General features: G+C 42.9%; 1 protein-coding gene across 1 annotated transcript in view; it reads right to left on the bottom strand.

Moving 5' to 3' along the window:
• neo1b (neogenin 1b) overlaps positions 1-13,729 on the bottom strand; it is a 75,249-nt gene that overhangs the window by 23,034 nt on the left and 38,486 nt on the right. The window contains exons 6-7 of the mRNA XM_030774921.1: positions 9,744-9,898; positions 9,008-9,128 (exon numbers count right to left, since the gene is read on the bottom strand). Coding sequence (XP_030630781.1) covers positions 9,008-9,128; positions 9,744-9,898 — 276 coding nt within the window. The remainder of the gene's footprint in view (positions 1-9,007; positions 9,129-9,743; positions 9,899-13,729) is intronic.

A 13,729-nucleotide genomic window follows, 5' to 3' on the forward strand; every position in this document is an offset into this window, starting at 1 on the left:
ACACACAAACACGCTTACATCACACAGAATACAACTGGCCTTATTTTTGTCTCACAGTGATGCGACAGACTGGAAAACGATCCAGGCCCAACACTCGAGGCAATTCATTATCTTCATTTACAAAAGGGATGGGCTAGGATGCAGTCAATGAGCCAAATAAGAGATGGTTTCAATGCACAGCTCAAAACAGCTACAAACCCACAGCAACAGTGAGGCTTTTAATGCTGTATATTTTGTGGTTGTTCCCTGGGTTAAATAAGGCCCTGGACTTAAACACGGTTTTACACTCGCCTTCACAGAAGCCCAGGGCTAACTGAGCCCTTAAGTCTACAAAGAGGTTAGCGATGGTGTTTAAAGCCTAACACTGGAATTCCTTTCAAACTTTTGATGTCGGCCCAGGGTTCAGGCTGTTCTGGGTGACGGTTTTTGCCCTGGTTTACGACGGTCTAAGGTTAAAGAGTCAACATACCTTGGTATTTTTAAACTGCTAACTCCTGAAAACCCTTTCAGCGCTCTCTCTGAGAGCAGCTTGTTGAACTTTTGGATTACAGGAGCCTGTTGAAGTGACTGGACCCTGAGGCTTCATACAAAGCTTACCCTCTGTATTTGTTTGACCTCCGGCTAGAGAAATAAATCATGGGTATGGCAGACTGAAGACGTGTCTTCTCACTGACGGGCTGGCAGGATGATAGTTGGCAATCTTTTCTACCAGTCTGAAGGTATTGGCACTGTGCTGTCTGTTTGGTGCCAGCTGGAAGCTGTCTTCCTCCCTGCTGGGCACTGGAGCCCACAAAACACCCATATTCAGTCCTAAGCTAACAGCATAACGTTTTACATAGCACTGTAAAGGATGGCAGTATAACCATTGCACCCCTGTCCTTTTTATGTTGACGTTCAGATATCCAAAGGGCTCCGTTCTGTGTCTCTGTTAAGAAGCTGGTGAGAATCTACCATTTACACCTCCGCCTGGAAGACTAGGCAAACCTGGTGTTAATTAAGACACCTGCACCTGTTTTAAAGTCAAGAGGAGGAAGTATATCGGTGAGTGCGAAATATGTCTGTGTGGGGCACATGACAAAGCTTGTGTGTGTGTGTGTGTGTGTGTGTGTGTGTGTGTGTGTGTGTGTGTGTGCGCGTGTGTATGCGTTTCCATCCTACTCCATCCTACCCACGTTTTCTGTGAAATGGAATCTATAGTATGTTTGGTATGTGTAGCCCACCAGTCAGTGAAGCTAAGGCTGCAGTGGGAATGCCCATGCATACACACGCACACACGTAGACACACGCACACACACACAAGGCTAACCACATTACCTTCATCGCTATTTTGGAGACACTACTGCAACATAACTTTCTTTGACCTTATCTTTGCTCTTACTGTCAGTGTTCAATACACTGGTTCATTTTATTCCGTGATATCTATTACACACTTGGTGAGTCCTTTAAAGATTTGTTTTAGTGTAATCAAAATGGTCTTTTAGTTCCATCAAACCCTTTTGTATTAAAGAAGTGTTGTGTTTAATTTCTTTTTTTTCGAATGCTACTTCAAAAATGTTAAATTAGAAAAACTGTTCCGTACATTTAATGCATTTTTCCGTCAAGACATCCAAAAAAAACATTCACTTGCTTTTCCAGTTCTATTCAGACCATTGAGTGAGATGCAGAAGAATGTCAGGCTGCCATTTTCTAACTCACTATGAAAAGGACCGTGATAAAATGGGTGGCCCTGAAACAGGGAGAAAAACAGTCCATCAGCAGACCCAGGCAAAAACATCTCAATCAACAGGGTCTCTCTTTTGGCCACAGCATACACACACACACACACACACACACAAAATTACACTTATAGCACAAAAATAGCCCAGAAGGGGTGGCTGGTGCCTATATGAAGAATTTCCTGTGGGAAAAAAAACAAACCCTGATGACTAAATGACCAAGAGGGCTACCAAAGACAGGGTGTGAACATTTAGACCAGCGTGCAGCTCAACCTCACCAACGTCATCAACAGCAGGTAGGGATCACAGGGCACTGAACATAAGCACAGAGTCAGGTAAATAATAACGGCTACTATTCACGTCATCACTGTCATTATTACGGGTGATTCGCAGCACCCCGTTTGACAGCTATGTTTGGTTTGGTATTATGGTTGAAGTGAGGTATGTTCAGATGATTGTATCTTCCCATCCAGACATCGATCCTATCTGTCCTGTTCACAGCAGTTCCACACCGCAGGAAAGGCACCCAGTGGTGCTCTTCAAAGAGAGTATGTGAACTCAGGAAATTAAAACGTAAAAGGGAGGATTCACTAATGTATTATTAGCAATGCATAAAAATAGCAATTGAGCAAAACTCTCCCCATTACCAGAGGGCACACGTTAATTTGCGCTCGGGGCATCCAACAGAGGTGCGGTGTCACGAAGAGAGAGAGGGAGAGGGAGAAGGAGAGAGAGACAGACAGGGATGACAACAAAGGAGAAATAAAGAAAGATACAGACAGGTGAAGAAGAACATTTGAATGTTTGAACTTTGAACACTGATGTTTCAACTTGGCTGTTGAAAGCACATTAAAGTGTTGAAGTGTTAAACTGGTACATTAAATCAACTAAAAAGACCTCTGGGAGGCAGAAAGAGGAGGGCATGTCGAACGTGCCTAAACATATCTGTGTGATTGTGACATTTAAGGGGAACACCCCCCCCCCCCCCCCCCCAAAATCCCCAAACCTTGATGTGGAACAAGAGCTATGATGAATTAGCGCGAGAAAGGAACACCTGGAGATCAAACGTTTTTGCACACTCTCTTCCTTTTTACCCATCAACCCCCTGTGGCAATCACTGTCCCCTAGATGACTCCACGCACAAGAGCAAAGTCTAAAAAAAAAAAAAAAGATCCTTAACTCCCAAAACCTGTAAATAATAGCTGTCTGTAAATTGAACGTCGGTGTCTGCGTTAACCTGATTACACTCAAATTCAAGAGCCCAGCAGTGGGAAATGTGCTTGAATTGCTCTCCGGGGACCCAGGAGTCTACCCCACAGTTAACAGGGTTAGAAGTGTGGAGAAGTCAATGTATAGAGTCGTTGTGTCAGGGAGTGACTCGCCTTAATCAAGACGAGTAATGAAGAACGAGGAGAGAAGAGATGAGCTCTCGGATCCTCAGTGATGTGAATGGGATGTGAATGAGAATCCATAAAGGTTAAAAGAAGCAGGCTAGTTCATGCCTGACAAGATGCCCCACGGCACAGGTTAGAGAAGGCAGGGGTCTTCACCTCAGTAATTTTCTTAATTCGTTCTGTAATTTATTGAAAAAAAACAACCCTTTACTGTCATTTAACAAACTGTCTACTGATTCCAAAATTTGAAAACATGACACCTCATCTCAAAGCGATTTTTGCTAACAGATGAAATGTGCTCTCATTTGAGGGGGGGCTGAGTTGTAAATGTGGAGAACTACAAATGCTTAGCAATGAGGTCTTGCCTGATAAAACAAATGCTGTCTTTACAAAATCATTTTTTGACTGAACAAAAATGTGGTCATCCATGAAACATCGATTGTACTGACAAACATCAAATGTACTAACACTTTGGCTCTGGGGCAGACTCTATCTTGTTCAGGTGTTAAAGGAGCTGATGATTAACTACACTCAAATACAGAATGATGTCAACACAACTAAAATTCCAACAAACAAACAAATGAAGAACTCTAAAAAGACAAGTCAAAAAAGAAACATACTGTTGAGTTATGTAACTTTTTAATATTTTTATTTAGGTTGGGGTGTCACCAGATAAGTTTGGAGGATTGTGATACTCTCTCTGACTGTGTATCACTGGGAGAATTGGTACATTACTGTGAGAAGATGTCTGCATCTGTATCGACTTATAGCAGATGGATTGTTGATTGCCAAGAGTGATTACAGTGGACCAAAAGGATCATTTAAGTTGCCAAAATCATCCATCCTTTTAATGTGTCTTTAGTTTCTCCAGCACTATGAAGGACACCACTTTAATGTTACCCTTAAGTGTCCCTAAAGCAGAGTGGATACTTCAGCAAACAGGCCAGAGAGGCAGAGACAAAGAGATAGAAGAACATTCCGGCATGCTGGAGAATGCTGATGAACGGCTGATGCCAGTGAACAGAATGATAGGGAGTGTGGCAGGCATGCTGTTTGTGTAACCCAGTGAACTCAGGGAAGCCATTAGCACAGCAAGAATCCAGGAAAAGGAAACCATGCCTGGCCTCAGATGGCCAACGCCATCCAAATTCCCCCCTCATGGGTGGTGCAACCTAGACAGCATGGAGGAAAGGTGGGCAACCCTGACGGGCCAGGCACGCGTGGGTCCTTCCTGCCAGGATGAGGTTGCCCATGTGGGCCACCTGTTTGGAGAGACAACATCCTGTGGAATGGGTGCGGAGCTTGGACAGCTTCTAATAAAGCTTTGTGTAGCAGTGGGTCACCTCAGAGCTAATTTGGCTGAGAAATAAACACCATAAATGCTTCCATTGCCGCCGTTCCCAGAGCTGATGGACTCTAAACCATCTCATCAAACCCTATTCAGAGCCTAATATAAAATCCACGCTTGCTCATCAAGGTGAGCGGTGTGTAGCCCCTGAAAATAAATTGAACAGTACTTTCTGCCCACCTCTTCCACATATACACATTTTGAGGGAACAATTCTATTTAATCAGGTGCTTTGTCATACATGTTCATTCAGAAGACCACTCTGAAAGTGGATGACAGTATTCCAGGGGTAAGTAGTAAGCCCGGAGAGAAACGAATCATAAGTGGCTTAGTTCCTAGAACCCCTACCAAGTGAATGCGCTTAATTGGACTGGTAATAATATAGAGGAGAGCAATCTGACTGTCATGCAGCTGTAGGACAGGCTTCTGGCATTTACAGTAAAAAGCCGAATGTTCAAAGGAAAGATTTTCATGTCTAAAACGCATTAAGGCACAAGCACTACTCTTCCCCATGAGTGTCCCTTTGAAGCATTTCCATTAATATATTTCACAGCATTTAATCCTATCCAAGTCACACCGGCTCTCGCTGCAGTAATCCAGTGCAGCTGCTATAATTGTGCCATTAGCACAGAAAAAACTTGTCAGCCCTGTGATTGAGAATGAAAAAAAGAGAGAGAAAGAGAGGAAAGATAGAGGAGCGTTGGAGGACGATAACATCACTCAACAGAGCCGTTAACGCTGATGCTTTCAATCAGCTCGGGCTACTGTGGCGTAGCGGCGGCCCAGCTGGCGGCGCGAGGTACAGACGACAGGCGTTTTCACACCCAACCCACTACAGCAGTGTCAGAGGAAGACTGGCATTCACGCTCATCCATACAAACACAATACACACACCCCCCCCCCACACACACACACGCACACACACACACACACACACACACACACGCACACGCACACGCACACACGCACACGCACACGCACACGCACACACACACGCAGCTGCCCTCATGTGCCTGCCACTCACTGAAATGCGGTGCAGTGGGAATAGTAGAGGAGCAGGGCTGGAGAGCTGAAGGAAGAGGGAAGGAGAGAGGGATACACAAAAGCATATCTCAGCCTCGTTCATTCATCATGGTTGTCATGGCAGTGTCTCTGGTCCACTGCAGGGACGCTCTGGGACAGAAACTGAAGAGACTTTCAATCAGTCTCTTCTAAAGAGGATTTGGTCAAAGGGCAAACAGATACCAGCACATCCACAGAGGCAGATACTTCTTTTTAGGGATGCCATGAGTCGTCTGATCACAGAGAGAGAGAGAGAGAGAGAGTCATCATCCTAGCGCGTGCATATTACCTGGGACAGAAAAGAGTCTACGTTTTCTATGCAGACTTAATTTCATTCAAGACTCAACGGCCATTCACTGAAATTGAAGACAAAAAAAAGAGGAAAAAAAAAAACTCCATGGTTTCCTGCAGTGATTGGAAATCGGGAACAAGTTTGTGTGACAGCAGAATGAAAGCCCAAGCATCAGCAAGTCAAGGAGTCGAAAAAGAAACAAACAAAAGACACTTCATTATGTGTCAGCCTTTTCAGACGTATGACAGCTTGATAGAAGGACTGTTTGTTTATTCTTGGACCACAAAAAAAAAAAAAAAAACATTCTCAAGCAAACGGAATATAAAGCTATTCTAGATAAATACAAAGAGGAACCGATAACAGCAGAAAATCTAACATGCAGCAATGACACTTTTGTGTGTGTGTGTGTGTGTGTGTAAACGGCTCATAAATAAATCTATCTCCGTAAATATAGTCTTTGTCTTTACAGGGAGGAGGCACACTCAAATTTAAAGCCCATGTAGAGGCACGGGTGAAGATTGATGTATCACGTCCCGAAATCACCTGTTCAGCAAAGCTTACTGTTTCACCACTTGTTACACAGGTCAGACGCTTCTCAGAGTTCCTTACCAGTGGAAGGCTAAACACGCTAAAATGCTGACCTGGATGTAACTAAACATTTATAGATATATATTAAAAAAATGGTTAAAGAACTTAAGACCTTTTCAACAAAAGAAGCTGAAAGTAACATCAGCCTTGTTGTTTTCACTCTCTGTCCAAAGGGGCAACGTTAGCACGGATAGAGCCGCAAGTTCCCTTTTCTTGGGGATAATGTGGTGAGACGTCACCCTCCGCTGCCGTAGGAAACTAGGGCTTGTCTAATCCTGCAGATTATGGATGTGAAAAGCGTGCAAGCGGATGTGACTTGTCTATTGTGTTCCTGCGTTTTATGGGCTTTGAGCTATGCCTGTACTCTCTCCCTTAATGTGACAGACAGTGCAGGGCACCCAAAGCTCTTTTTTGTGGGTTCTCTTTTGTCGTGAGAGGCGGGCCGTGAGGGAAAACAAAGCTCTCTCTAAGGGGCGTAATTATGGGACTGCGGTCTGTCAGCTATGCTTCAGGTAATCACACCCTACACACCAGTGAACATCAGGAAAGAACTCAGCACTATGGCACCACATCAAACACACGCACGCACGCACGCACGCACGCATACGTAGGCCTCAGTCTGCACAAGATACAGCTATTCTTAAGCAATCTGGAAAAAAAAACCCTTGCACAGAACTTGCATAAGTGCAAAAAAAAAACCCCATTACTGCTCTCTTTAACTAGTTCTGAATGTTTAGCATGACCGCAAAACACATCTTAGAGAAAACATTCTATACGCTGGCCAAATATTTCCTTTTAAATCACTTTTATTAATTGAACACCAAAACAGGCTGGGCGCCGTGCTAAGAGAGAAGCACCGAGTGCAGCAGTTAGCACAAATAAGTGGAGCTTTACTGCTGTCATTCTGTTAGTGCTTGGCAGCACTCTAAGTGAGTTAAGACTCTCAATTAAGTCTCTCACTATACACAGCACAGTGAGAATTTTAAATTATTCAGAGATTTCTTTTTTTTTTTACGTCCCCCAACCCCCTGGTGAGTGGCACTAGAGCTCTGAGGTGTTAAAGGAGAATTGAGATATATAAATGAGTGGCTGTAAACAGCGCTAATGAACACTGCTTTCACTGGAGACTTCCTGCCAAAATTACATAGAGAGATCTCTAATGAAAAAGAAAAAGACAAGGGCTAATCTGTCGTTGCTGTAACCTCACACTCAAGCAGGTGGAGATGGGTAGCAGACTTCGCACGAAGTAATCAACGCATTGTCATTTACACCTCTGCCATGTGTGTGAGAACAAGTGTTACAGCTATGGTGTCTGGGCGTAGTCTGGGAGTGAATGACAGCAGGGAAGCAAAAGAGAGTAATGGAAAGACAAGAGAAGAGAAGAGAAGAGAAGAGAAGAGAAGAGAAGAGAAGAGAAGAGAAGAGAAGAGAAGAGAAGAGAAGAGAAGAGAAGACCCATGTATGCTAAGAGTGCTCTCTTAATGTATCTAGAAGTTAACAAGTGCAGCATGAGTCAAGCTGGTCATACCATAATAGCCAACCTTCAGACCAAAAGCCTTCACACTCAGCAGCACTCACTGAGTATTCCATACACCAACCGACTGGGACGGTTCAACCAAGCCTGTTACAGACCAGCTTAAGCTAGAGACAGGTACAATCTAGGCACAGCTCAACACCAAAGCCCAAAACTGCTTTGGTGTCATGAACCAATGTGAACCACTGTCAGCAAAACATCTGTTCAAAATGTACAGTGTACACTACATTAGCCATATTCTATTATGTTGAGGGAGCTTACATATTGTCCATTACACTTAAGGAAGCATTAGTCATAACTTCTTTTACTACAGATAAACACCACAGAGCTACGGAGTATTAATACTGAACAACCTCAAGACTAACCTGAGATGATTTGGGACCCTGTTTTAGGACCTTTTGCGACTGATACAAATAACAGCACTCATAACATGGCAGTTTTGCTCCACGTGGCTCCAGATAGATTACTGTTAATGACAGCACAGTTAACATTTATGTGCTTGTGTGCATACATCAGGTAAAGGCCATACTGTCAAATGTCTGTGAAATGCCTCTCAGTATTATGCTCTCTCTCTCTCCCTGGTCTGTACAAGTGCAAAACAAAAATGTCATTCCGAAAAAAAGGGCGCTGACCTTCATTCCAAATGTCTTCATAATTTCATTACGGCAGTACTAGAATGGAACTGTATGCCTTTTTTTTTTCTCATTATACACGTACATGTATGTTCCATGCTAATCATGACTTACCAGTCATAATAATCACCGGACAGACAGCCTCAGCTTGTGTGTATTTTGACGGAGTACTTTGACGGAGCTCATGCGTGTTCAACAAGGCAAACACTGAACTTCTTGAAGGATTAAAAGGTTGCATCTTTCCGTTACTGTTACCAGGTACAGCAGAGTGGTGTTTATAATATAATAAATTCCTCCAAAACATTACTGTACATCCCCTCTTGCACATTGCAACAACCACACTGCAAATGACTAGCTGACTTCAGCAAATGCCCAAATTTTGCTTAAGGCAGTTATTTTTTCTTCCTTGTTGAACTCGGGTGAGGATGAAGACAGAAACTCACCCATGTCCAGGATGATGAGTTGAGCGCTAGCCTGTATGTTTCCCGCCTCGTTCTCGGCCAAACACTGGTAAAAGCCTTCATCAGATTTGACCAAGCCAAGAACCTGCAGGTTGTGCTGCTTCTGCGGTCGGAAAACAAAACATGGCCCTCAGTCAACAGAAACATGTTACATGCTCCATAGTTAAACCCAGAGTCAACATACAGATGATTTATCCTGATATTCTGAGCAATTCTAAACAATTATGCGTGAATTATGCTACTATGTCTGAAAGAGGCATTTGACAGAAGCCAACAAATTTGGCTGAGATCACATAACAGTGTCCTAGAACAATAAAACAATTCCCTACCGTCTCTATTTTCCACCGTAAATATGAAGCTGAAGGTCTTATAGTTGCACAGGGGAAAATTATCATAAAGCTCTCAGGCTTGCAATTTATGGATGATCAAAAACACACGTAGAGAAGGACAAAGACAGGACTTCATGTCATATAATTCAGAATTATTTAGGAGGTTGGTTACAACTGGGTCCATTCAATTTCCCACTCAATTCATGAAACAGAACAACAATCATTTTCCATGCGAATGATATATCACACTATCATAAAATAAATAAATAAATAAATGAATAACTTGAGGCTGTGAGTGATCAATGACAAGTCAGAACGGAGTGCTATGTGAGTTACAGTCCTGAGGAAAAGCGCCAGTAAGATATTTAATGAGAATACAAGGGTCTCACCACTATTTTGAAGTAGTCACTGGGAATGACGGCATCTCCATTCTTTACCCATTTTACAGTGGGGGGTGGGGAGCCAGCGACGTCACACTCAAAAATAATGTCCATGGACTCGTGGGCATATATGTTGGAAGGTCTCTTCAGAAAACGAGGAGGACCTGAAAGAGCAATAGAAGAACAAATTACAGTTAAATCCTCAAAGTGTGCACCACTGATTTGGCTAACGAGCTACATAAGAATAATCGAAACTTATGAATGTTAGTCATATTGCGACTGAAAAGTAAACCAAAGGTATTGCCATTCCACATTCTTAAATGATGTCCAGTTTACTAACCAAATTTCAGCACTTTTCCACACTAGTGATTATACACAGTAGTTTTATTTTTGTGGACTGGCAAAAAAAGGAATGGAAAAGAGAGGGAAAAAAAAAATTCCAAGCTTTTACAACTCTCAAAGGTGAGCCTCACTAACACGCTGGCAGTCTGAGGCATTAAGTGTTGACTTTAGCTAACGGGAGTTGAAACTGACACTCTCACCAGAAGTGCTTGCTCTTTTGTTTTTTCACTGCTTGACCTGTATTTCCCCTCTGTTTGTTACCAGTTCTTCTCGCGCCAGGCTGCAGAGCTCATGTCTAAACTATGCGTTGTGGGGGCTTCCATCTGGAGGACTCTTTTTAAATGATGTAATGAGTTCGGTTTTTGAACTGTGAAGACTTAGGAAACAGACACATTACTTGTCTCAAACCATCCCTTTAACCATCCCTTTAAAATCTGGCCAGATAAGTGTCAACCATTTTACACAGCTGGCAGTTCACCAAAGACAATGAGGGTGGCTTGGAGAATCACAGAGCACTGTGTGGAAGTTAGCTCATATTTCAACAAAGTCCTATTTCTCGCCATAATTTATCCCAAGAACAGGCCAATGAGTAAATATAAATTTGTAACTTACTCACAGGGGCACATCTGTAAACGAGCACTATATCTGGTGACAAAACTGGACTCGCAGGGGTTGATTCACTGTTTCCCTTTCGTAGAATTTCCATTACAAAAGCAACAGCTGCAAACGTGTGTTCACAACCTCAGGAGTCTCAGTGCACGGTGTGCTTCAATTAAGAGTGTGCATAATCATTAAACATAGTCAAAGCAACAAGAGCAGGTAGCCAGCAGGGTGTATGCAGCCTGGGCTCACACTGTTTAACCAAACTCCCCCCACAGACCTGAAGTACATGAGCAACATCTTCCCTTTGCAGAGTGTGACTCCTATAAATGACTGAGCAGATCCTGTCTCACAAGGTCACTCACAAGGTCAAAGCAAATAAGGATACACACCCCTGTACAGGCAGAACTATCTCCTGAGCACTTAGATAAAGTGTCCACTTTGATCATTTGGTAATCTGAACATAATGGATAACAGGCCTTGTGTGTGACGGACATGGTTTAAACACATGTGAATAATTCCTCCTGATGTAGGTCTTAATGTTTAGGAAAGATTTAAAGGGATGTAAAACGGTATCACTTAAACGCCTTTGCTGCAGTCATGAAACCACGGAGGCTGCGCAGAACCTCACTGTAGCACTTTTGGACAGATACTAACAGAGCTCCGGCACAAATTATCGATTTTTCAACAGCCAATGCTACATCAGAGACAACTTCAGTTTCGTGATTTCTAAAGGCTTTCAAAAAGTGATTTAACCAGAGCTAGAGAACTTTCCTGATGCAAAGTACATTTTACATCATTAAATTACAAAAGATACAGGCAGAGAAAAACTAAAATTATATTTGCAACACGTGTCATTTCAGTGTTCTTTTTCATGTCAACTTGCATGTTGAGCACAGTGCAGAATTCTATGTACTGTACAGAATTGGACTTGTCGCAGTTGTTAAACGATGGAATATTCCATTGGTCAAAAAGGTCTCTGTACTTTCAGCTGTCCCAAAGCTTTGTCCTGCTACAGTTTGGAGTCATGGAAGCTTACAGTAACGAGAGCTACAAACCCATTTCATCCTCAACACAGAAGCACTTTCACGTATGTTCCCAGTTACACATGGTGTTCCCAGTTTAGTGTGTATTAAACTGAAGGTGTATGAAAAGTGTGTGGAAGTCCCACAAAGCTGAGCTTACATAAGAAGGAGTGGAGCAGATGGTGGGGCAGAATGCACAGCACCTTTCCACAAATAACAGTCTCATAAATGACCTTTGGTCTTTGACTGTAAAAAAAAAAAAAAAAAAGGGGGATTGTTTAAAGTGTTAAACTCAATCCTAGTAAACTGAATCCCAGTATTCAATGACAAGGTGGAGATGAACTGAGGCAGCATTTAAAAGCTGGACCCAAGATCCCTTGCCAACCACACATCTCGGATTCAGAACAGAAAGCTCTGATGCTGTCGGCCAGTCTTTCTCATCGTAGACCCTTGCGGAAGCTATTTCAAAAGAGCGAAGACGGACCACGCTGGCCACGCACCAGTCTCCATAATAGAAAACGTAAGAAAGAAAAACGTAAACTCTCAAAATGTCATCCTCTTGTCTCTTGAGACCTGCAGAAGCCTATCGATGAGCGAGGCAGGGGGGCCACGCCGCAAAAAGGGAAAAACGCTGCCCTCTGACGTCAATGACACATACTCAACTCAACCCTGGGGAGGGCATTGAATGGCCAAGAACCTTTTTTTTTTTTTTTTAGCCATGCTTTTATTGTTCCCCTGTCTGTCAAATTAAAGCATTGCTCCCTCACTCCTAAATCCCTTCACTGTTTGCATTTCCTGTCTGGGTCTCATACACACAGAGAGAGGAATAAAACGGGCTACAGCACAAGTGGCCCCATGAAACTTTTATATTCTCCAGCAGAGTCGGGCAAATTAAACTTTTATTGGCTCATAGCCCCCCGATCTCCGAGATGAACAGGACATGGATCAAAGCAAAACTGAGCTGCTTCTCTCACAAAAAGCCCACGTACAGATGCAACCATTGTTCTAGTCTCCCAGCCTCTGGTGTCTACTATGAAAGTCATTCGAAATGTCCTATTGTAAGACGTGCAGGCCATGAGACTAAGTAGAGAGAAAAGCGAGGGAGATATTAAAAGAAAAGAACTAACAATAAAAACAAAATACAAATGAAAACTAAAAAAAACAAGTCACTTAGAGATTCACTTTGTTGAGGCTGTCTTAAATGGGTGGGTTACATAACGGTGTATTCTTCAAATGAGAAGGTGGGGTGGGTGGAAAGGGTGTGGGGGTAAATAATGGAGGACAAGCTAAGACAGGGACAGGTAAAGAAAATATAAACAGGTGGATTAGGAGAACAGACAAGCTCAAGGAAGAGACTCCTCAAGCTGGCACATGCATTTAAAGAGACGAGATGTAAAAGGTCTCATGTCACCGGCGACATAATGGTAAATCCTAGTCTATATTTACTTAATACAGACACAAAGAGTTGAGCAAGGGCTGAGTTTCTTTTTTTCCTCTGAAAAGCTGAACACAGAAATAAGAAGGTAATGGAGTGAGTAATGGTCAATAATTTAGGTGGTCTGCATTCACTGCCTTCCTATTGCAGATGTTTCTGCAGTTTAGGGTTTATAGTGAGTGATAAGACTGTAGTGGGAACTCCACATGAAAGCAAGTCAGTACCGGAATAGACATTAGGCTGCTTTAGACATGGTGTTAACATTCTGGCTCGATGGGGGTGGGGTTGGGGGGGGGAGGGTTAAATGAGCTTCTCTCTGTTACTCTCTACTCTCCTCTGCTGGACACTGAGCATGTGCTGTAGTGTTCTGCAGGACCCTGAGACGTGGTTACCAAAATGTTATTCAAAAATGCATGAGAGTGTAGACCGGCAGTCTCAAGACAATGACCTATGGCCAGTTCTCCTTGCCTTTTTTTTGTTGGTGTTTTACAGAGCTGACTGGGTTCTATATATAACAGGACACTCTCATCTTCTTTAGCAAAGCGTAACGGGGACCATAGAATATACCTGACATGCTTAATGTTTGTCACAAG

The sequence above is a fragment of the Chanos chanos genome, chromosome 5 (assembly GCF_902362185.1).
Source record: "Chanos chanos chromosome 5, fChaCha1.1, whole genome shotgun sequence".
NCBI classification, from domain to species: domain Eukaryota; kingdom Metazoa; phylum Chordata; class Actinopteri; order Gonorynchiformes; family Chanidae; genus Chanos; species Chanos chanos.